Raw genomic sequence first — 23,080 nt, forward strand, 5'->3', positions numbered from 1 at the left:
TTAACAGTTAAGTTTATGGTATGCTTCTACATGTTAAGTTTAACGTATTCTATCTTATACAAATAATTTTGAAATTTTAATAAACTTTAGGTTATGTTTGGTTTCTGAAAAAAAAAAAAATATTAAGAAATATAATTTTTTCATATTTGGTTATCTTATGGAAAATACAAAAGAAAATAAGATATGATTAAAATTAATTAGTAATTTATATATATTTAAATTATTTATTTTTATATTAAAAAAGTTAAAATATGAAATGAATTTAAAATAACATATAAAAATAAGTTACCGACTTTAAATTTATTTTTTTCTTTACACTTCTTAAATTTTTTTTTGGACAATCGAACATAACCTTAATGAAAATATTATTTAAAAGGAATCATTAGTGTGGTATTACGATTCAAATTCAATAGCTCAATCGTTCAAAGTTATATTCATAAATATGTTTTTGTAATCAAATAATCGAAAGATAATTAAAGTAGCGTTTAATGTATCTTCCTTGAAGTTAAAGTGAGTAAATAAAAATTAGGAAATAAAGTGATAGAAAGAAAGAAAAAGGGAGAGGATTTAAGGATTCATTTTTGTATCTTAAGTCACAATTCCAAAATTTTGGAGCCTAATTCTTTTGGATTTTTTTTTTTTTTTTTGATAAACAGCAGAGATTTTGATGCTAGTAGGTAAAAATACAAGCACATGTGGCCATGAAAAATGTGACAAGGTTGGGAGGATTGGGGAAAAAAAGGAAAAAGAGAAATAAAATAAGTGAAAAAAAAGGATGTTCAAAAGTTCCAAATTAGCATTCTAAGAAACACCAACGAAGTGGTGGGCAAATCTAGGGGTGCCAACACGTGATAAAACAAAAAGCCTCGGCCATGCTCATTACTCCGCCACTTGTCACCAAACAGTCCCCTATTTTCTCATTCGCCCCCACTCTCTCCTGTCATTTGTCCTCTCTCCCTCTCCCTCTCTCTCTCTCTCTCTCTCTCTCTCTCTCTCTCTCTCTAAACTCTCTCTCACGCTTAAACACCCACATCACATGTCCCATGTCATGTAGGGAGAGAGAAGAGAGAGAGTGTATGTGTAATCAGGTGAGCAGCAAGGAGAGGTCAGGATTTGCTACAAATCCGCAATTGGGTAAACCCCCCAAACCCCCCACCCTTATCCTATCTACTTCTCCTCGGCTCTCTGTACGTGTTTCTTCACTTCCCAGCTCCTTTTCTTTCTTTTCTCTTTTCTCTTCTCTTCTCTTCTCTTCTCTTTCATTTTCTGTTTCCCCCCTTTGCTTGGTTCACCACTGATTTCTCTCCAAGTACTGCCATTTCAAGCCCTTTCCGTTTTATCTCACCCTGTGCATGCTCACCATTTTGCTTCAATCAGTGGCCATGTACCAGTGGTTTTTCTCCATTTAGCTGCTTTGTTTCAACATTCTGCAATGTTTTTTTGAACTGGGTATTCAGTTTTTTCTCCAAATATAGCCATTTCATAGTCGAAAAAACATAATCAAAATGGCTCCAAGGTCAGGTAGAGGCAAAGGAAATAAGGGTAAAACAGAGAAGAAGAAGAAGGAGGACAAAGGTAAGAATTCCCACATAGTGCATAAAGAAATCTCAGGTTTAAAGGCCTTTCTTCTGATTTCCCTTTTGGGTAATTTTGCTTAAACTATTTTTGCTTTGCAGTTGTGCCCAGTGCTCTTGACATAACTGTCATCACCCCATATGAATCACAAGTCATACTCAAGGTAATTTGATGATACATATTTTTTTTAAATCTAAAAAAAAAAAAAGGAAAAGAAAATTATCATTCTTCACATTTCGCTAAAATTAATATGTGATTAATGTGTTTCTCTCTGAAGGGCATCTCCACTGATAAAATACTTGATGTGAAAAAGCTGCTAGCTGTCAATGTGGAAACATGTCATCTCACCAACTATTCTTTATCTCATGAGGCAAGCTTCAAAATTTTCTTCCCAAATTTGTTGAACTAAAAACACAATTCCCCTCCCAACCACCCCCCCTTTTTTTTACATTTATTATTAATTTAATCAACAAAATTAATTTTGTGTAATCAGGTTAAGGGACAGAGATTGAATGATAAAGTAGAGGTTATATCTCTGAAGCCATGCTTGCTGAGGATGGTTGAAGGTGGGTCACACTTTCCATAGTTTTATACACCAGTAGGCCAGTATTCACCACTGTGTGGGCCTCTCCATGTTCATTGGAAATGCTACTTCCAAGCATCTCCTTATTGATTCCATGAGAAATGCTTTTTTTATTCCATTTTAATATATTTTTTTTTCATATAAAAATAAGCATTAATTGTTTTATGTATTCCTGATTTCCACAAACCCTAAATTATTTTTATTCTTAAAAGAAGTGCCAATAATTTTTTTGAGGAAGAAACACGTTATTTGAGTAATAAAAATACCATACCCTTTTGTATTTTATTTATTGAATAATTGATTGACTAAGTGGAAAATAGTTAGGTTGGTAGCCTCCACTATTCTGAAATATTGTTGTACCTTGAAATCAAAAGGAGAGTCAGAGATGATGCAATTTTGGAGAAGTTAAAAATTCAAAATTCAGAGATCATATCATCGTGAAGACTTTTTTTTTTTTTTTTAATTTATACCCTAACATCAAGTTTATAATATGATTAAATAATAATAATAATAATTATTATTATTTTTCATTTATTTTTTAATATAATGGAGTTGGAGGATGGTTTTCTTTTATAGCTGACCTAATAAAATTCATTTATTGATGCACACACATAAGACATGAAACAACAATAGTTTGGAATCTTTTGAATAGTTTATTTATTCATTTTTTTGGTGCTTACCAATACTGGTAAAGATATTTTAAAAACCAGAATCAGAGTAACAAAATCCATGAAAGCTGCATATTGTTATTGTTGTTTTACTATCAAATAGGGAAAAAAAAAAGAGAATAAGAATCTGAGAGGGAAAGTGAATTCCAAATCTTTTTCCATGAAAATAAATTTGTGAACAGTGAATGCATAAGTTGAATGGACAAAAGGTTAGTTGTTTGTTGTAAGCTTCAAACTCTGACTTACTGCTCATACCTACTTTTCCAAAAGTTGATTTAATTTCTTAAATTTATGTTGGTTATGCTCATTGTTTTTTTTCTTTTAAAAAACAAACTCATAGTACTACTAAGATCAAATTCAATCTCATTTTCAATCTTGATGTTTAATCTAATCTTTTCTCTCAATGTTTAACATTATATGCTGTTATGAAAATTTATTGTATTTTGAAAAAATAACTCTCTGATAATTGAAATGAAAATGACATTGATGTCCAAGAATTATTAATTATCTACACAAATGCCATCATCTTTCAGAGGACTATACAGAGGAAGCCCATGCAGTAGCACATGTGCGTAGGCTCATGGACATAGTTGCATGCACCACCTTCTTCAGCAAACCCAGGAACACCAGATCACCACCTGCAGCCACAGAAGCTCGGAGCAGGAAGACCTGGAACCAGAACCTGGATGGCGAGCTCAGAAGCGGGTCTGCGGTGGAGCCTTCTATCTCAGAGAGATATGACATGGCTGCCATTCACCCCAACCCAAAACTCTCTGATTTCTATGAGTTCTTTGCTTTGTCTCACCTCTCTCCCCCTATTCTAAGTGGGTTTTGCTCTGTTTTTGGTTTGGTTTTTTGTTGGTCATGGAAATGGGGTGTGTATGGTGTTAATGGGGTTCTGTGATTTGGAATTGTGTTTGCAGATTTGAGAAGAAGCGACAGGAAAGATGGAGGAGAGAAGCAAGAGAGTGACTATTTTGAGATTCAGGTGCTTTTCTCCCCTTTGTGTCCATGTGTAAAATTTCACAAAACTTTGCTCATAATCAATTTTAATTTAGTAATGAATTTTTAGCATTTTACGCAAATTTTGTAGAACATGATAAAATTTCCAATTTTCTCTTTTTTAGACAGAAAATCAAAAGTTTCAAGATATTTTTTCCTAATCTTTATTATGGTTTCTTTTTATTGCAGAAGCTTTAAGATACATCAATATTTTCCTAATTTTTGTTATTTTTTTATCATGGAAATCGGTTTTCTTCCAAAATCAAGAAATCAAGATAATTGGTTTTCTTCCCAATTCCACATAGGACTCATAAGGCATGTTGATCACCAGCATAATGGCAGCATAGATCAGTAGTACTAATTTTTTTCTTCATTATCAGTTCATTTTACTTCTTTCCTTAAACGATATTTTGTAGTGTTTAGTAATTGTTAATGCATACAGGTTAAGATCTGCAACGGCAAGCTAATACAAGTGGCTGCTTCAGTGAAAGGGTTCTGCACCAGGGGAAAGCAATTTTTACAAAGCCACTCCCTGGTGGATCTTCTGCAACAGCTCAGCCGAGCTTTTGCCAATGTGGGTGCTTCGAGCTTTTCCTTTATATACTGCTTTGAGATACTCTAATTTCATACGCATACTTGCATTTCTGCGGTGTAACTAATTTGTGTGATCCTGTGATAAATTCAGGCATATGAATCCTTAATGAAAGCTTTTGTAGAACACAATAAGGTAATATTCTTTATTGACAAAATTTTTTTCTAGTGTAAATTAGTTCTGTTGGAACTACAAATCTCTAAGTTCTTGCTGTATCATTTTCTTCTTCCAGTTTGGTAATCTTCCATATGGATTTCGTGCAAACACATGGCTGGTCCCTCCATCTATTGCTGAAAATCCTTCAAGTTTCCCATCCCTACCATCAGAGGATGAGAGTTGGGGAGGCAATGGTGGGGGCCAGGGAAGAAATGGTAAACATGATCTTCGGCCATGGGCAACGGATTTTGCAATATTGGCTAGTCTTCCTTGCAAAACTGAGGAGGAGAGGGTGGTCCGAGACAGGAAGGCTTTTTTGCTTCATAATCTATTTGTTGATGTTTCTATCGTTAAAGCTGTTTCATCAATTCGCCATGTCATGGATTCTAATGTGAATTCAAAAGACACATCAAACTGTTCTTCAGGCTCAATCATGCACAAGGATCATGTGGGGGACTTGTGTATTACAGTAAAGTGGGATTCAGCAGATGCAAGGTCGAAGTCTGAAGGGAAAGTTAATGGCAGTTACTCACCTGGCATGTCTGCTAAAGAAATTGCTCAAAGGAATTTACTTAAAGGTGTGACTGCAGATGAAAGTGTAGTTGTTCATGTAAGTAACATTCTACCTCTGCTAGCTCCAAGGTTCTGTTTCTTTATTTGATAGGAAAAAATGTCACTACAATCGGGAAAACTGTTTTGAAAGTTTAGTAGGTTCCAATTTCATTACAACTAGGGATCCTGTTTTTAAAGTTTAGTAGGTTTACTTGGCTTCCCATTTCAGCTTGCTTCTTTTATTAAGATTTAGCCTCTTGATTGCCCTACATTCTGTTGCAGTAAGCATCATTGCTTTTTTAGCTATCTTTAAAAGGTTATTTTGATAGATATTTGTTCCGTGCTGTAGACCGGATTTTCTAGAGGCATAGATTTACGATCTCTGTCATAAATATGACTGAACAACATAGGAAGCTTTTTGCAGGATACTTCCTCATTGGGTGTTGTCATTGTAAGACACTGTGGATACACTGCAACTGTACAAGTTGCTGGTGATGTGCAGAAGGGAAAACTCATGGCTCAAGATATTGAAATTGATGATCAACCAGATGGGGGAGCCAATTCTCTCAATGTTAACAGGTTTGAATCTGTAATCTAGCATTTTGCACCCAAAACAGAACTCATACATATTATGTGATTCTGTAGATGGTATAAGCACTCTGTAGTTTGTAGAGAGGGGTGTTGCTGCTGTTCCACTGAGATAAAAATCTCTGAACCATGGGCTTTTAGTGTGAAATATTTTGAAGAAAATTTGTAATCCGCTGATCTTCCAATCATATATTTGATTAGTAAAATGAAGAAGCAAAACACAAGTCCATTTTGGAGATACCTCTCCTCTAATGGCATGTTTGGAAATCGAGTTAGTTCTTCTTCCCCTGTTAAGAGGATGAAGACTCACCCTTCATGTTATCATGCATTTAATTTTATCTGCACCGCATTGTCCTTGTTTTATTGAGTTGTAGTGCCAGCGAAAGCTTTGATGCCAACAATATTAGTTCAAGAACACAAAGATAAAACAATCACATATACGGTACACGAGGTTTTAACGTGGTTTGGCCAACCATGCCTACGTCCACGGATGAGAGATAATGATTCCACTATACAATAGAGAATATTACAGAGGATAGAACCAAATACAACTATTGGGTTCTCGAAACATCCCATGTTTCCCCACTTATTGTATCCATACCTTACTACGAGCCCTCTCGCTCCACCGGGTACCTCCCGTTCTTCCTCACATCTCTATCCACCTTGTATAGTTTCTACAGACCCATCTCCATCTCATAACTTTTTTCCCTCATGACCTAGAATATTTATAGAGATATTTCTAACAACCTTCCTTATTCTATAAGGAAGTCTAGTATTACAATAATATATCAACCTAGAAATATTCTATATAATATTCTTTACAAAAAAGGAATCTATACTAATTAGGAATTTGGGACACTTCCTAACAATCTCCACCTTGGACCAAATTCTATGAAGTTAATCTTCAATCTCTCCATGACACAAACCTTTTTGTATCATATCACCACGAAAGAGCAATCGACTCCACTTTCAGTGAAAATTCCTTTTATTTTCATCTTGTGTGCTTTGTGATCTTTTACTCTTCCAGAAATCTTCAACCCAAGCTCTGATACCAGTTGTAGTGCCAGCGAAAGCTTTGATGCCAACGATAGTAGTTCAAGAACACAAAGATAAAACAATCACATATATGGTATACGAGGTTTTAACGTGGTTCGGCCAACCATGCCTACGTCCACGGATGAAAGATAATGATTCCACTATACAATAGAGAATATTACAGAGGACAGAACCAAATACAACTATTGGGTTCTCGAAACATCCCATGTTTCCCCACTCCTTATATCCATACCTTACTACGAGCCCTCTCGCTCCACCGGGTACCTCCCGTTCTTCCTCACATCTCTATCCACCTTGTATAGTCTCTACAGGCCCATCTCCATCTCATAACTTTTTCCCCTCATGACCTAGAATATATATAGAGATATTTCTAACAACCTTCCTTATTCTACAAGGAAGTCTAATATTACAATAATATATCAACCTAGAAGTATTCTTTACAAAAAAGGAATCTATACTAATTAGGAATTTGGGACACTTCCTAACATATTGTAGCATGTAGGATTCAGATGTATGCTTGCTTTTAGTTTCTTTTAGCATCTCCATGGACTCATTAGGTTTTAATCTTATACAGTTTACGGGTTCTGCTTCACAAGTCATGTAGTGCTGAATCCACTGGAGGATGTCACTCACCTCAGGCCACTGTGGATGATCAAGAAACTTCTAGATGTCTGATCCGGAGTGTAATTGAACAGAGCTTGGCTAAGTTAGAAGAGGAGCCTGCTGTTTCTGAAAGGTCTATCAGATGGGAACTCGGATCTTGTTGGGTGCAGCATCTACAGAAACAGGAAACTCCAGCTGATAACAGTTCTAAAGACCGCAAGGATGAAAATGGGACTGAACTTGCTGTCAAAGGTCTTGGGAAGCGATTTAAACTGTTGAAGAAGAGGGAAAAGAAACTGACTATGAATGGCACAGATGTTAAGGAAGGAAATGATTCTCGGCCCAGCAGCATAAATGGTGGAATAGATGGAGGGGAGTCCAACAGTGAGGCTGAATTGAAGAAATTAGTTAGCAAGGAAGCCTACTTGCGTTTGAAAGAAACGGGAACTGGTCTTCATCTAAAGGTTTCTTGGACACTCTTTTCAATAACCAAAAACTTTTCATTGACTAATATTATTGATTAATAGAACTGAGAAAAGAATTTCAATAGGTTAGTATACAAATTAACTTTTATTACAAGATAATTTTAGGGATGCATCATTCACTAGATAGCATTGGATTCTTAATGTGATTATGATTATGGGTAGTTGTGGGAGTGCTTTTCAAGATACTAATTGTTTTAAGTTTGCTTCTTGAAACAGTCTGCCGACAAACTTATTGAGATGGCACACAAGTATTATGATGAAATCGCTTTACCAAAGCTGGTAAGATTCTTTTTATACTGTCATTTGTATTAGATAAAAAACTAGGAGTCTTATGTGCTGCTTTTTATGGATGCCATATCTTATTTGTTTAGGTGACGGACTTTGGATCACTTGAGCTTTCTCCTGTTGATGGCCGCACGCTAACGGATTTTATGCATTTAAGAGGACTACAGATGCGCTCTTTGGGTCGTGTGGTTAGAAACCAATTCCTCTCTATATAAAAAACCTATCCTTTTGCTATCTGAAGCTAAATTAACAGGACAAGTTGTCTTAATCAGGAATTTTCCTCTGGAAATCTAATTTTTTGGTGCAACTTGTAGTGTTTGTTAACTCATCATATACTTCACTTCTGTAAAGGCTTTTAGTTATTTATATATGAAAGTCAAGAATTTATTGTTTGATTCTAATCACTCTTGATAAACCAGGTGGAACTTGCTGAGAAACTTCCTCACATACAGTCACTCTGTATTCATGAGATGGTTACTCGAGCATTCAAGCATGTACTCAAAGCAGTTGTTCGTTCTGTTGAGAATGTTGCAGATTTGCCTGCAGCAATAGCATCATCCTTAAATTTCTTGCTGGGATGCTGCACCATGGAAGACAGTGACCAAAACTCGAGACATGAAAATGTTGTCAAATTACAGTGGTTAAAAACTTTTCTTACCAGAAGATTCGGTTGGACACTAAAAGATGAGTTTAAACACTTGAGGAAGTTCTCAATTCTTCGAGGACTTTGCCAAAAGGTATGATGCCTCTTGACTGCTTCTAGCTATTTATCTTATTCAATACATTATTTTACTAAAAATTATTTTGGCAGGTTGGGTTGGAGTTGATTCCAAGAGATTATGACATGGAATGCCCAAACCCCTTCAGGAAACATGACATTATCAGCATGGTTCCTGTGTGTAAGCATGTAGGAATCCATTCTCTCACCCTCCCTCCGTTCCTCCGTCCCTGCCCTTCCTGAGAATTTTGGTGTTGAGTTGATTTCCTTCTTGGTAAGCCAGCTATTAATAGCTTCAAATCAACCTGGATGTTTAAATTATGTACAGCATGTAGGGTGCTCTTCTGCAGATGGTCGGACTTTATTGGAGTCATCGAAGATTGCGCTTGATAAAGGAAAGCTAGAGGATGCTGTTAACTATGGAACAAAGGTACCAAAATCATTCAATATGTATTAAATGTGAATTCTTTGTCTAAATAGAAATTCATGGATCCTTTTTATTGTATTCCTCTCACTTGAAGGCACTGGCAAAGATGATAGCTGTATGTGGTCCATATCATCGAACCACTGCAAGTGCTTACAGTCTTCTAGCAGTTGTTCTTTACCACACTGGGGATTTTAATCAGGTAATACAATCTTTCTTGGTGGCACATGAACTTTAGTTTCAAGAATCTGAGTTGAGATTATTCCTTGAAGCAGAGATATTTGTCTTAACAGTTAAAATAATCTATTGAAAAGAGTGTGATGGGATATAGGGTAATGAAAATTCAAATTAATACCTAACTATCAAATTGAAATCATTATAAAATAAGGATCACAGAATAGGAAAGTTCAACTTCTTGTCTTCAGAATAAACCAAATACTCCTTTTCAAGGCTAAAATAGCTTGTGCATGTTCAAAGGCTGAGGCAATCAGTACTTTTTGTTGATCATTCTAAAATGCTTCCAACTCATGAATATTGTGTCTACTGATACACCCACATTTGAAATTTCTTTTCCAGCTGCTTGGTCTCGTTGGTTTTCTGTGTTGTATGTCTGCAAGTGACTGGTCCAGTTGCTTTATTCTCTAAACTTAAATTTTCTTCCTTGTCTAGGCAACTATATATCAACAGAAGGCTTTGGATATCAATGAGAGGGAACTTGGGCTTGACCATCCTGATACAATGAAAAGCTATGGAGATCTTTCAGTTTTTTACTATCGTCTCCAACACATTGAATTGGCTCTGAAGTAAGCTAGAAGTGGCCTGGCCTTCTGTTCTAGCTTTCAAAACTTAACATTTTAAAGTTTCTCGTAAATAGTTACTTAAAAAGAGTGAAGTTCAATTCCAACTAACATTTTCCTGAATCTGTTGTTTTATTCTGGAGCATTCTCATTCATTCTCCTAGCATGGCATCTTATGGTGTTGATCATATTTCTTTTCATCGAATCGCTTGATCATCCCTAAGCATTATTGGCAGGTATGTCAACCGTGCTTTATATCTTCTTCAGTTTACATGTGGACTGTCTCACCCCAACACAGCTGCAACATATATTAATGTGGCTATGATGGAAGAGGGCATGGGAAATGTTCATGTTGCTCTCAGATACTTGCATGAAGCACTTAAGTGCAATCAAAGATTACTAGGAGTGGATCACATACAGGTTTTTCTCTCTCTCCATCCCTCTCTCACTCTCTCTCTTAGTGTAAGTTTGATGTATTGGGAGCTAAATTTTGTATTTGAACTTCTCATCCTGCAGACTGCTGCCAGCTATCATGCCATAGCCATAGCACTGTCTCTGATGGAAGCATATTCTCTCAGTGTGCAACATGAGCAGACTACACTTCAGATACTCCAAGCAAAACTTGGGCCAGAGGATCTCCGTACTCAGGTACCAAGATTTTCCTAATCTTGACATTTAGTCAGTTCCTTGTCTCTGAAATAATATTTTAATTGCAAAGAATATAGCCCCTTAAATTATGAGTACTGTAAAAAATTGACCATTGCTTCATTTTTCTTGAGTTACTTGACCACAATAAAATGATGTCACATGCATTGTTGTTTATCTTATAAAATCATTTCTGATCTCGTCATCTGGTTAGGCACCTATGATTGCTAGCTTTCTTGACCGCATGTGAGAAGTATTTTGAAATGTGTTAGATTGTTGCTGATTTTCCTTTATGCGACAAATTGAGCTAAGGGCATGTTTAGCTAAACAATGTCACTATAGATACATAAAATGGAGTCATCAATTGACGGGCGTGTGTGTTCTCATGCAGGATGCTGCTGCATGGCTTGAATATTTTGAATCAAAAGCTTTAGAGCAGCAAGAAGCAGCAAGAAATGGAACTCCAAAGCCAGATGCATCCATTGCAAGCAAAGGCCACCTTAGGTATTGATATGGTATTCCCATATTACTTGGTTTTTATGCTGTGTAACTATTTCTCGGAACACCAAAACCTTTGACCCTTTTTTTGCAGTGTATCAGATCTCCTTGATTACATTAGTCCAGATCAAGATTCAAAGGGGGGAGATGCCCAGAGAAAACAGCGGCGTGCAAAGGTAGTTACTTATCTTACTCTCTTTGTTTTTTCACTCATCTGGACCAAATTCTGTAGCATTTGGTCCTAATGCTTTTGTGCTGTTGGGATAACCCATTTATTCTCCTTTCCTCAAACCATCTTCCTATATATCTACCCACAAATTCAGTGGGTTTTACAGAATATGTGTGATATGGTTCAATTTCTGAACTCTTGTAAGTCTTTATGTTGATTCTTGTGCAAAAAGTCATCAGATAATGAAAATCAAGTAGAATTGGTAGAAATACAAAGTTCAGCCAATGCAAGCTTGAACTGTAGGTTTTGCTAGTACGGAAGCAAGAGAGCCTTAAGCCTTCCCAGCCTATTTTGACTTACTCTGAAATACCACTAAGAGTATTGTTAAACCCTGAACTTAGCTAACACTTCCAAACTGAAGAAAATGTGATTGATGGAAACTTAATCATGCATTCTAGCGAGCATTGCTGAAGATTTTGTGTGCTGTTTCTATCAGGTGGTGCATGTTAGTGATAAGTTCCATCAAGCTCAGACTGATGCAATGACCAAGGACATTGTTCTTCATGATAACAGAGAGAAAACTACAGCTGTGGTAGAAGAAAATACTGAAGAAATGAAGTTGGACACAGTTCCTCCCAAAGAACCAACAGACAATGGTAACACTAGAACCGAGCAGACAGTTACATTAATTGAAAGTATCCAAGAAACAATCTCAGATGAGGGATGGCAAGAAGCCAATTCAAAGGGGCGTTCTGGAAACATTTCTAGTCGGAGAATATCCAGGAGAAGGCCAGAGCTTGCTAAGCTAAACGTGAGCAGGTCTGAGTACTCTAATTTTAGAGAGAACAGCCACAGACGGGAAATCAATACATCTGCCCAAAGAACAACCCCCAAAACTGTTTCAACTCATTCAGCTCCATTGAAGCAACGAAAGGTTATTAGCCCATGTTCTGGAGAGGATTTGAATAAACCGCAGGTGAAAACTCCAGTTTCCAAAATTTCCTCAGCACCAGCAACTCTCACTGCCATGGCTTCAAAATCTGTATCTTACAAGGAAGTTGCTGTGGCGCCTCCAGGTACGATATTAAAACCATTACTGGAGAAGGTGGAAGAAAAAACTGAAGAGAAAACTGAAATCCAGATGTCTAACACTCTTGAGACATCAAAGGGGGAAGAAAGTGACAAGGTCATGGTAGAAGTAGAAGAAGCAGAAGCAGTACCAGATGATGAAGACACAAAAGGTAGTGCCGATGGAAGTGTAACTGAGTCGGAGAAACCTGCCTCAGAACCTGAAGAAGTGTCCTCTCCAGATGATCAGGAAAAGCCCATGGAAACAAATGGGAGTAAGCTTTCAGCTGCAGCTCCACCGTTCAATCCAGGTGCACACTCTCTGATTCACACCCTAAGCTCAGCTGCTGTCACTAGTGTTTATGATGTAACAGCCAGCCAAGGCATGCTTGCTGAGCCTATGGAACTCCCTCCTGTTGCTGCAAGAGTTCCTTGTGGACCAAGATCACCCCTCTATTATCGAACAAATAACTCTTTCCGCATCAAAAATGGATATTTGAAATACCAAAACCCTGTCATCGGACGAAGCGGATTTGGGCCTTCAAGAATCATGAACCCACATGCACCAGAGTTTGTTCCTAGAAGAGCTTGGCAAACAAAAACTGCAAATGCAGATTCACAAGCTCCACCTGAGTCGGATTCTTTTGTTGAAACCAATAAAGAGCTTCCCACAGAAGAGGAGAATCTTGATAAGAAGGCCACCAATAAAGCCAAAGATGGAAGGAAAAAGAGTACCTCTGATTCGGAGAAGTCGGAGCTGGCAAGGCAGATACTGCTTAGCTTCATTGTAAAGTCAGTCCAGCATAACCTGGATCCTCCAAGTGAGGCTGCAGTCAATGAGAAGCACGAATACACTGGAAGTTCTTCAGAAGCCATTGCAAACGACAGTGCAATTATAAAAATCCTTTACGGGAACGAGGGGAAGACCAACTTAGTTTCTGAATCCAGTGACGGTCAGCAGGCAAAACCAGATGTAAATAAGAACAATAACGGTGATGGTGAGGGATTTACAGTAGTCACAAAGCGGAGAAGAAATAGGCAACATTTCACAAACGGAGTAAATGGGCTGTACAATCAGCAATCAATCTGCGCTTCGGTCCGCTGACAAGAACTGAAAATGAGTAAAATGAGAGAGGTGTTATCTTGTTCATCAAGCAGTTGTAGTGTGATAGAAGCATCTTTGGATCCCATTTCAACAGTGTAAAAAATGGTTGAGAAATAAATGATAGAAGGGAAGTTGCAGGTATCATATGAGAGTTGGAACTCTACATGTAGGGAAGCCCACGTCGGATGTTCTAATAATCCATGTAGAAATTGTTGTTTTCTCTTGTTTAGAGATTTTGTTTGATCAATGAAAGGCTAATTGCCTCTTTCAATAATTTCCTCCTTTTTCTCTTTGTTTTTGTTTGTTTTGTTTTGTTTTGTTATGCACGTCCTTTTGGGAGGTATTTCACTTTTGTTCAATCAAAACTTGACGAGAAAGGTGTTATATCTTATGTTGGACAATAATTTTAAAAAATGTTTTTAATTTTTTTAATATACGAACATTTTTATCATTAAAATGTTAAAAAAAATAGAAATATTTTTTAAAATCAATGTCAAACACATTCTTAATTCGGTTTAGGAACTATAACACATTTTATAATCTTTTGATAGAAAATAGGTTTGTAAGAATTTATTTGAAAATGGAATGTTTTCTTAGAACATATTTAACTATTTTTAAGTTGTTTTTACTTATTTTCAATAAATTGTTTTTAAAAATTATTATATAAATATGGAACATAATTGAAAATAAAACATCATATATAAAAATTATTTGGAAAAAATATTTGAAAACTCAAAAAATTGAATGGAAATATTCTAAATTCTCAAAATAGACATTTTTATTATAAAAAACATCATAAATTTATTTTTGAAAATTGTTATTAAAATCCGTTTTTTGAGAATTGTTTTCGAAATTGTTCTGCCTAGGTTAGAATGGAAAATAAATTTGACATACTATCATTTTTTTGGCATCATTTGAACAAAAATATTCTTATTATTTTCGTGTAAAAATAATTATCTCTTTTAAAACTTATTTGTAAATAGTTGAGATAATAAATGATATTTATATAAATAATGGGTTACTTTTCAAGAAAAATATGAGAAGAATTAGATTCATAATTTGAGAATTATTTTATGCCTTTTAGTCAAATATATAATTATATAATTTTTCTGATAAAATAATTGCATTGTTGAAGATTTGATGTCAATGTATAATTTTATAAAGGTTTTTAGAAAATTCCAATTTTCATTTGTGAGTGTAATAGAATATTTGATAAGATCTATAATTTACATAATAAAATTATGTTTAGAGCACGTTTAGTCATGTGATTTAAAATAATTTTCTGTTTTTACAAATTCTTAATACTATTTGTTGTTGTTATTTAGAAATAAATTTTTAAAATAAACTGAAATAGTGAATAGTTTTTAGAAAATAAGTAAATGTAATTTTCACTTCTGCTTTAAAAAGGAAAAAAATATAAAAAATAAATAAAATTGAATATGATATCATTCAATTTTTCTCTCCAAAATTTAAAAAATCTTCAAATATTATCTTCTTTTAAATTACATTTACTTTTTAAAATTTCTTTTAATTTTTCATCAAGCAAATAAATTTCAAATCAAATTGTCCTTGATACATGAAATTTTTTAATTTTAAAATTAATTTAAAACTTAAAAACTAATTTAATTAATACTAAAAAGTTATGAAACTCAATAGCATTAGTAAGTCATAGACTGAAATTTATTTTAAATGTTACACATAACTTTTTTTTTTTGTTTATTTCTCCCGATAAGATTTTAGACTTTTTATTTTTTTTAAATAATAAAAAGAAATCATCTCTTAAAGAGACGATTTTAACCTATAATTTTTTTTTCAAAGAACTTTTAGAATTATTATTCCAAAAGACAATTTTTACCTATAATTTTTTTTGAAAAGAAAATAAATGTCTCTTCAAAACTTCATTTTTATTTTTCTCTATCCCAATTCACAAAAACTACATTAGATTTAAAAATATTTTTTCTAATACGGTAATTTACAAATTATTTTTTTAAACCACCATATACTTTTAAAAAATCCCTTGAATCACATATTAATTTATAGAAATTCTTTTTCATGCACACTAACCATGAATTTAAGTATTAAAACTCACTGTAGGTATCAAAATTGCATACGAGAATCAGTAACCACACATAAGACATAAGATCAAGTACTACTGCTATAGAGAGTTCTAATACCACACCATCATATTTCGGATTTTGGGTGACCCAAAAGTCAAACTTGCTGTCCTAGAGTCAAAGGTTTGTCCATGTGGGTTAGTTAAGTTGTCCAAAGATAGCAATCAATTAGTCAACCTCTTATTTAATTTAAAAAAAATTAATTAAAAAAAATTTAAGATTTCCATTTTAATGTTTGGTTAAAGTTTAGAATTTGAAACTCTACCAACTTTTTTTACCATAACATTTGATCATCTTAGGATATAGTCTAGAATTAATGTAAATTTACTTTACAACCCCTTATTGGGTGTATTTATAAATAGAAAAAAAAAAGAAATAAAAATAAGTTGTCCACTTTCCCTTTCTCCTCATGCCCTATAATTGGAATAATAAAAAAGTACCAAACCCTCCTTTGGTGCAATTAATATTTTTCCATATTTTTTGGTTAATTAAACACAAAAAATAAAGAAAAAAGAAAAGAAGAAGAAGAAGAAAATACAAGGTGAATATGGAAAAAATTATGTACTTATCCCCCTTATATCATTGTCTAAGACCTTTATTTGCTTCTTGTTGTACAAAGAATGAAGACCATAGAGAACTTCCAAAATGTCAAAATAAAATTTCTAATTTCCCAAAAAAAAAGAAAAAAAGAAATTGAACTTACAAAAGAAATATGGTAAATATGTTAGAACATTTTATTAAAGTATTTAAAAAAAAAATGTATAGTAAAAAATAAAAATAAAAATAAAAATAAACAAATATAATATTATAATAAGATCATAATATATATAATATATAACAACAACAACAACAACAACAACAACAATAATAATAATAATAATAATAATAATAATAATAATATATTATTATTATTATTATTATTATTATTATTATAGAAAATAGTGTTCATTTTCTTTAATCAAAAGCATTTTTAAAAATAAAAATAAAAATAAAATAATGATATTCACATTAAAGAGCAATATGGAAAACAATTAATCTAAATCATCAATATCAATGTTACCTTGATAGTTTTTGTAAATATAAAGGTTTTAAATGATTTTGATTTTCAATTTATTTAATTTCAATTTTATCTTTCTATAGATTTTTTTTTAATATGTATCATGTGAATATATTACTATTAGAGATGTCTCCCGATTCTTTCTCATAAATTGTTGTAAATGCTTTAGTTTGTTTAATTTTTGAATTTGTATTTTAAGTTACAACTGTACACTTATCTTTAGGGATACGTTTTCAATCTGTTACAATTTTTGTATTTATATATGCTATTTTAATGAGAAGCTGTGTGTGGCATATTCCATTTCTTCTGTTCCTCTGTTTCTCTCATTATTATATGGTATCAGAGCATTTAATTGTTACTGCTCTCTTCTCTAGCCATAGTACCATGACAACAACCAATAATTCCAATTCTCCACCTGTTATTCAAAACACAAATGAACCAAACACATCTCTCATATCCATCAATATCTCTGCCCAAGTCCCATTCAAACTCACCACAACCAATTACATCTCCTGGAAACTTCAATTCCACACTCTCTTTGTCGGCTATGACCTCTTAGGATATATAGATGGATCCAAACCTTTTCCACCCTCCACTATCACTCAAAACAACACCACTGTACCAAATCCTGCTCACAATTCCTGGATTAGACAAGACCAATTGATCCTTAATGCTTTAGTTGGATCTCTTTCTCCCACAATTATCCCGTTCATTGCTAAAGCCAAAACATTAGCAGAAGCTTGGTTGATCCTAGCAAACACATATGCCAAGCCATCTCGAGGGCCATCAAGCAAGTAAAGAATCAAATTAAAAATCTAACCAAGGGGTCTCAAACTATTACAGAGTTTCTTCAATTGGTGAAGTGTCAGGTTGATGAACTTGCTATTCTTGGGGCACCAATGAATGAAGATGACCGCACAGACAAAATTCTTGATGGTCTTGGGGATGACTATAAAGAGCTTATACGTGCAGTTCAAGCCCGCGATACCATGATCATGTTCGATGAGCTCCACGAAAAGCTTCTAAATTTTGAAGCATCTCTTCAAGGTACAAAATCTGAACCCTCTCATTTTCCAGCCTCAGCAAATCCTACAAATCGTAACACTACAAGTTGGCGTCCATCTTTCAACTTTGGTAATACCAACAATAATTGGCGTCCATCAACACACTCTGGTAACAACAGAATAGATTAGCGTCCCTCACCTAATACCAATAATCGCTCCCCCGCATTTCCTAACTCTGGACAAAACTCTTCTCACAGCCAATGACCTCCTTCTCGACCTTATCTTGGTTATTGCCAGATATGTGGAATACAGGGGCACACTGCCAAGAGATGTCCCTTTTTTCGCTTGGTGCCAAATCAACCCAATACAACTCCAGTTGCACCAGTGAACAACACTCTGACACCATGGCAACCTCGAGCTCATTTTGTAGCCAACACTACTCCCACCACTTCGCAATGGCTATTGGACAATGGTGCTTCTCATCATGTCACTGCCGACTTGAGTAATCTATCTCTCCACACACCTTACACTGGTTCCGATGACATTATGATTGGCGATGGATCAAGTCTTCCTATAACTCACACTGGTTCTACATCTTTTACCACTCATAACACATCATTTAAATTAGACAATGTTTTGTGTGTCCCTAGCATGAGAAAGAATCTAATTTCCATTTCTTAATTTTGTATGTCTAACAATGTCTCTGTTGAATTCTTACCATCCTCTTTTCATGTGAAGGAACTTTGCACGGGGGCAATCCTTTTGAAGGGTCACACGAAGGATGGGGTGTATGAATGACTGGTTTCCTATTCCCCAACAGCTCCATTAGTAGCCTTTTCTAGTGTCAAAACTTCTTCCTCTGAGTGGCATCATAGATTAGGTCATCCCGCTTTTCCCATTTTAAAACACATTGTTTCACATTATCAGTTAGACTTGTCTTCCTCTCTTATCTATGATTTTTTGTGTAATGCTTGTCACTGCAATAAAAGCCATAAATTACCTTTATCTACATCTACTGTTGTCTCTTCTCAACCACTTGAAATTATTTTCTTTGATGTGTGGACTTCCCCTATTATCTCCCATAACGGTTTTAAATATTATGTCATATTTGTTGATCACTTCACTAAATACATATGGTTTTATTACATTCAACAGAAATCTGAAGTTAAAGACGTGTTTATCAAATTTAAAGCCATTGTGGAAACACACTTTCAAAAGAAAATTCATACACTTTATTCCAATAATGGTGGTGAATACTTGGCTCTTCAAACTTTTCTTACTACCCATGGGATCACTCACCTTACTACTCCACCACACACTCTTGAACACAATGGGTACTCTGAAAGACGTCATTGTCACATTGTCAAAACAGGTCTCACTCTCCTCTCTCATGCATCACTTCATTTAATGTTTTGGACTCATGTTTTTGCCACTGCTGCTTACCTAATAAATCGTATGCCCACTCTCACACTAAATCTATCATCTCCCTATGAAAACATTTTTGGCTCTCTCCCAAACTACTCTAAACTTAGGATTTTCGGTTGTTTGTGCTACCCATGGTTACATTCCTATTCATCTCACAAACTTGAGTCTCGTTCCAAGCCTTGTATTTTTCTCGGCTATTCTCTTACTCAAAGTGCTTATCTATGCTATCATCCTCCCACATATAGAATGTATGTCTGTCGTCATGTCAAATTTGTTGAGTCTGTCTTCTCCTCTCTTACTTTATCGATGCCATCTGCCTGTCCACAACCCGACACTGTCTCCACATGGATTCCTCCCATCATCACAGTTCCAACCAACCAGGCTTCCATCGGGACATTCAACCCATCATCTATAGTTCAACCTCAAGGGCAACCCTCATGTGATGCTTCGTTCCTTGCTACCAACACAACCCCACACATATCACATGAGTCTACTATTCAACCAACCATCTCTCTGCCTTCACCTGAAATCCAACCAACCACCTCCATGCTTTCACCCAACACCCAACCAAACACATCTATCCCTGTCCATAACACAACTTCACAGCCACCACCCATACATTCAATGACCACTAGAGCCAAAAACAACATTCGAAAACCAATCCAGAAACTTAATCTCTCCACACAACTCTCTTACCCTTGTGATGTAGAACCAACCACTGTGACCCAAGCTCTCAAAGATCCAAAATGGCGTCGGGCCATGTCTGAAAAATATGATGCTCTTGTTTGAAATGGGACATGGAAGCTTGTCCCATCAGATTCTAGTTACAATATAGTTGGATGTAAGTGGATTTTTCGAACTAAACGTCACTCTAATGGTTCTGTTAATAGGCACAAAGCACGCTTGGTTGCGAAAGGCTTTCATCAATGACCAGGAATTCACTATCATGACACTTTCAGTCATGTGGTGAAGCCTACTACAATCCGTTTAGTTCTTAGCCTTACTGTGAGTCATGGTTGGTCTCTACGACAACTGGATGTAAACAATGCCTTTTTGCAAGGTCATCTCTCTGAAGATGTTTATATGTCGCAACCTCCAGGTTTTGTTGATTTAGATAATCCAACTCATGTTTGCAAGCTTCGGAAAGCAATTTATGGGCTTAAACAAGCTCCACGAGCATGGTACCACGAGCTTCGCAAATTCCTTATTACTTGGGGTTTCACAATTCTCATGCCGATACATCTCTTTTTGTTCTAAACACTGGTGGTAACCTTCTCTATCTTCTAGTTTATGTGGATGACATCATTCTTACCGGTAATGATGATACTATGGTTCACAAGTTTATGCAGCTGCTTGCTCACCAATTTTCTCTAAAAGATCTAGGGCACTTATCATATTTTCTTGGTGTGGAAGTTATTCCAAATGATCATGGTATACTCCTCTCTCAACGAAGTTACATTGTTGATCTTCTTACTCGCACAAAAATGATGGATGCTAAACCAGTACATACTCCATTACCTACCAGTCCTCCCATTACATTGCACTCAGGTTCTCCCCTCAAGGATCCCATAGAGTATAGAACAATTGTTGGCAACTTACAATACTTACTGATCACACGGCCAGACATTGCCTTTGCTGTTAACAAGCTTTCTCAATACATGCATCAGCCGACTACAGAACATTGGATCCTTGTGAAACGTCTCCTGTGCTATCTATGAAGTTCCTCTAGTGATGGCATTCAACTTTACCATGACTCCCCCTTCTCTTTACATGCCTTTGCTGATGCAGGCCCGCTTTCTCTACATGCCTTTTCTGATTCTGACTGGGCTGTAAACAAGGATGATTTCACATCTAATAGTGCCTATGTTGTCTACATTGGTCGTAATCCTATCTCATGGAGTTCCAAGAAGTAAAGAATAGTTGCTAGATCCTCCACGGAGGCTGAATATAGGTCGGTAGCTGCCACAGCTGGAGAGCTTAACTGGGTTAGTTATCTCTTGACAGAACTGGGTGTTGTTCTTGCTCAATCCCCTGTGATTTATTGTGACAATATTGGGGCCATCAACTTGTGCTCAAACCTAGTTTTTCACTCCAGGATGAAGCATGTTGCCATTGATTTTCATTTTATTCGTGAGCAAGTTCAAAATGGCACTTTACGTGTTTCTCATGTTTCAAGTGATGATCAGCTTGCTGATACCCTTACCAAACCTCTTCCCAAGTCTCGGTTTCTTTCACTTAAATCCAAGATTGGTCTCGTCACACGATCCCAATCTTAAGGGGGCATATTAGAGATGTCTTCCGATTCCTTCTCGTAAATTGTTGTAACTGCTTTAGTTTGTTTAATTTTTGAATTGTATTTTAAGTTACAACTGTACACTTATCTTTAGGGATACGTTTCCAATCTGTTACAATCTTTTGTATTTATATCTACTAGTTTAATGAGAAGCTGTGTGTGACATATTCCCTTTCCTCTGTTCCTCTGTTTCTCTCATTATTATAATTACATGTTTATTTCAAGGGTCATGCCAACAACCAAAATTGAAAGGAGGCATGATCCCTCCAAAAGAATTTTTCATTAAATTATTTTAATATAATCTATAATTTAATAAATAAATAAAATACTTATATGCATAATAATATTTTATTTTTATTAATATTTCTTTTGTACATGTAACATTCATATTCCTTTTCTACTACATCATAGGTCTTTTCTACTATATCATAGGTCCATAAGCTCCTTTATATGATTTCATTTTCTAGCTTGGCTTCAATTTTGTAGAAACAACTTCTCTTAGATTAAAAGTTCTTCATTTGGAGGAAAATTTCTATACACAAGTCATTAGGACTCTTTATTGGGACCCAACCCTCGAGTTGTTAACATCCCATGACAATTTCGGGTAAATTTAGAATATCACGAGTGATAGAATTTGAACCTAGATCCATGTGCCATTTACTATAATCACACATTCCAATGTTTGTTTTGACCATAAGAGTTATCTTGACGAGTTCAATTGCTCTATTTTTGAGCTCAATTTTTTATTTTTAAAAAAGAACCAACAAAATTTGTATTTGGTTAAGAAAATAAAAACAAAAAATAACCTAAACAAACAGAGCCTTAGGAAAATATTATTAATTATTTTCTTACATAACAATGATGTTTTTGGCATCATTTTCCATCGGAGCAATCATGTTTTCGGTTGTGGTAAACAAGCCAATGATGTGAAAAACCAAAAAAGGAAGATGGTGGGTAATTCCATAAAGAAAAAGTTAAAAAAGAAAAAAAAAAAAAGAGAAAAAAAAGGGAAAATGTTTCCCACTGTCGTTTGTATACAACTTTCTGGCTAAGACTGTTTGGGAGGAAGAAAAGTAAGTCATTTTGTCCTTTTCTTGTAGCACTTTAAAGGCATGCCCACTTCTCTGTCTTTTCCATACTAAAATTCCAACTTTTTCCTCCAAAAGTCAACATTCCCACTATTCCAATTCCATTTTCGATTCCCATGTAAAACATTTTACCACCCCTTATCTCTACCCATCCAAACATCACAGCTAGAAAAGAAAAAGCTAAACTACCAATGTGAGCATTTAATCTCGTCCGTCAATGTCTCTGACTTTACAACCAACAGCCAGGATGTCCCAATAATTTTGAATCTGTAAACACCAGAACAGCATCCGAGGACTCAGACTGCCACATTGATAGCGGTCAATAATGTCAAAGTCCTGCCAACATTGTATTAAATGCTCAAGGACAAATCCAAGCCGTTGGTTTGACAATGACCCCTCTAGAGTAGTCAGCTAGATGTCAATAAATCCAACGGCTGCTGCTATCCCGATATGAAAAATTAAAAATTCAAAAAAGAAAATACAATCACCACAACAAATCCACGCGTAGGAAAGCGCGTTTGAAACACGCA

The 23,080-nt window shown here is 35.3% G+C and overlaps 1 protein-coding gene across 1 annotated transcript; it reads left to right on the forward strand.

The window, feature by feature from the left end:
• The first annotated feature begins 999 nt into the window (after window positions 1-999).
• Window positions 1,000-13,843, forward strand: LOC117921549 (protein TSS). The gene is made up of 23 exons (XM_034839460.1): window positions 1,000-1,575; window positions 1,677-1,738; window positions 1,853-1,945; window positions 2,069-2,141; window positions 3,360-3,650; window positions 3,750-3,814; window positions 4,271-4,402; window positions 4,514-4,555; window positions 4,653-5,186; window positions 5,553-5,707; window positions 7,347-7,839; window positions 8,077-8,139; window positions 8,232-8,333; window positions 8,565-8,882; window positions 8,957-9,056; window positions 9,199-9,293; window positions 9,385-9,489; window positions 9,957-10,090; window positions 10,321-10,504; window positions 10,601-10,732; window positions 11,121-11,233; window positions 11,322-11,403; window positions 11,893-13,843. The coding sequence occupies exons 1-23, from the start codon at window positions 1,506-1,508 to the stop codon at window positions 13,567-13,569; spliced, it is 5,115 nt and encodes a 1,704-aa protein (XP_034695351.1). The 5' UTR covers window positions 1,000-1,505; the 3' UTR covers window positions 13,570-13,843.
• Window positions 13,844-23,080: the final 9,237 nt, after the last annotated feature.

This window comes from Vitis riparia, chromosome 9 (genome assembly GCF_004353265.1).
Source record: "Vitis riparia cultivar Riparia Gloire de Montpellier isolate 1030 chromosome 9, EGFV_Vit.rip_1.0, whole genome shotgun sequence".
Classification (NCBI taxonomy): Eukaryota; Viridiplantae; Streptophyta; class Magnoliopsida; order Vitales; family Vitaceae; genus Vitis; species Vitis riparia.

Excerpts from the sequence above, each read along its gene's own strand:
- LOC117921549 (XM_034839460.1), top strand. The coding sequence starts at position 1,506 with ATGGCTCCAAGGTCAGGTAGAGGCAAAGGAAATAAGGGTAAAACAGAG. Across the intron at positions 3,815-4,270 it reads GTGACTATTTTGAGATTCAG|GTTAAGATCTGCAACGGCAA; the intron begins GTGCTTTTCTCC and ends TAATGCATACAG. Across the intron at positions 5,708-7,346 it reads AATTCTCTCAATGTTAACAG|TTTACGGGTTCTGCTTCACA; the intron begins GTTTGAATCTGT and ends AATCTTATACAG.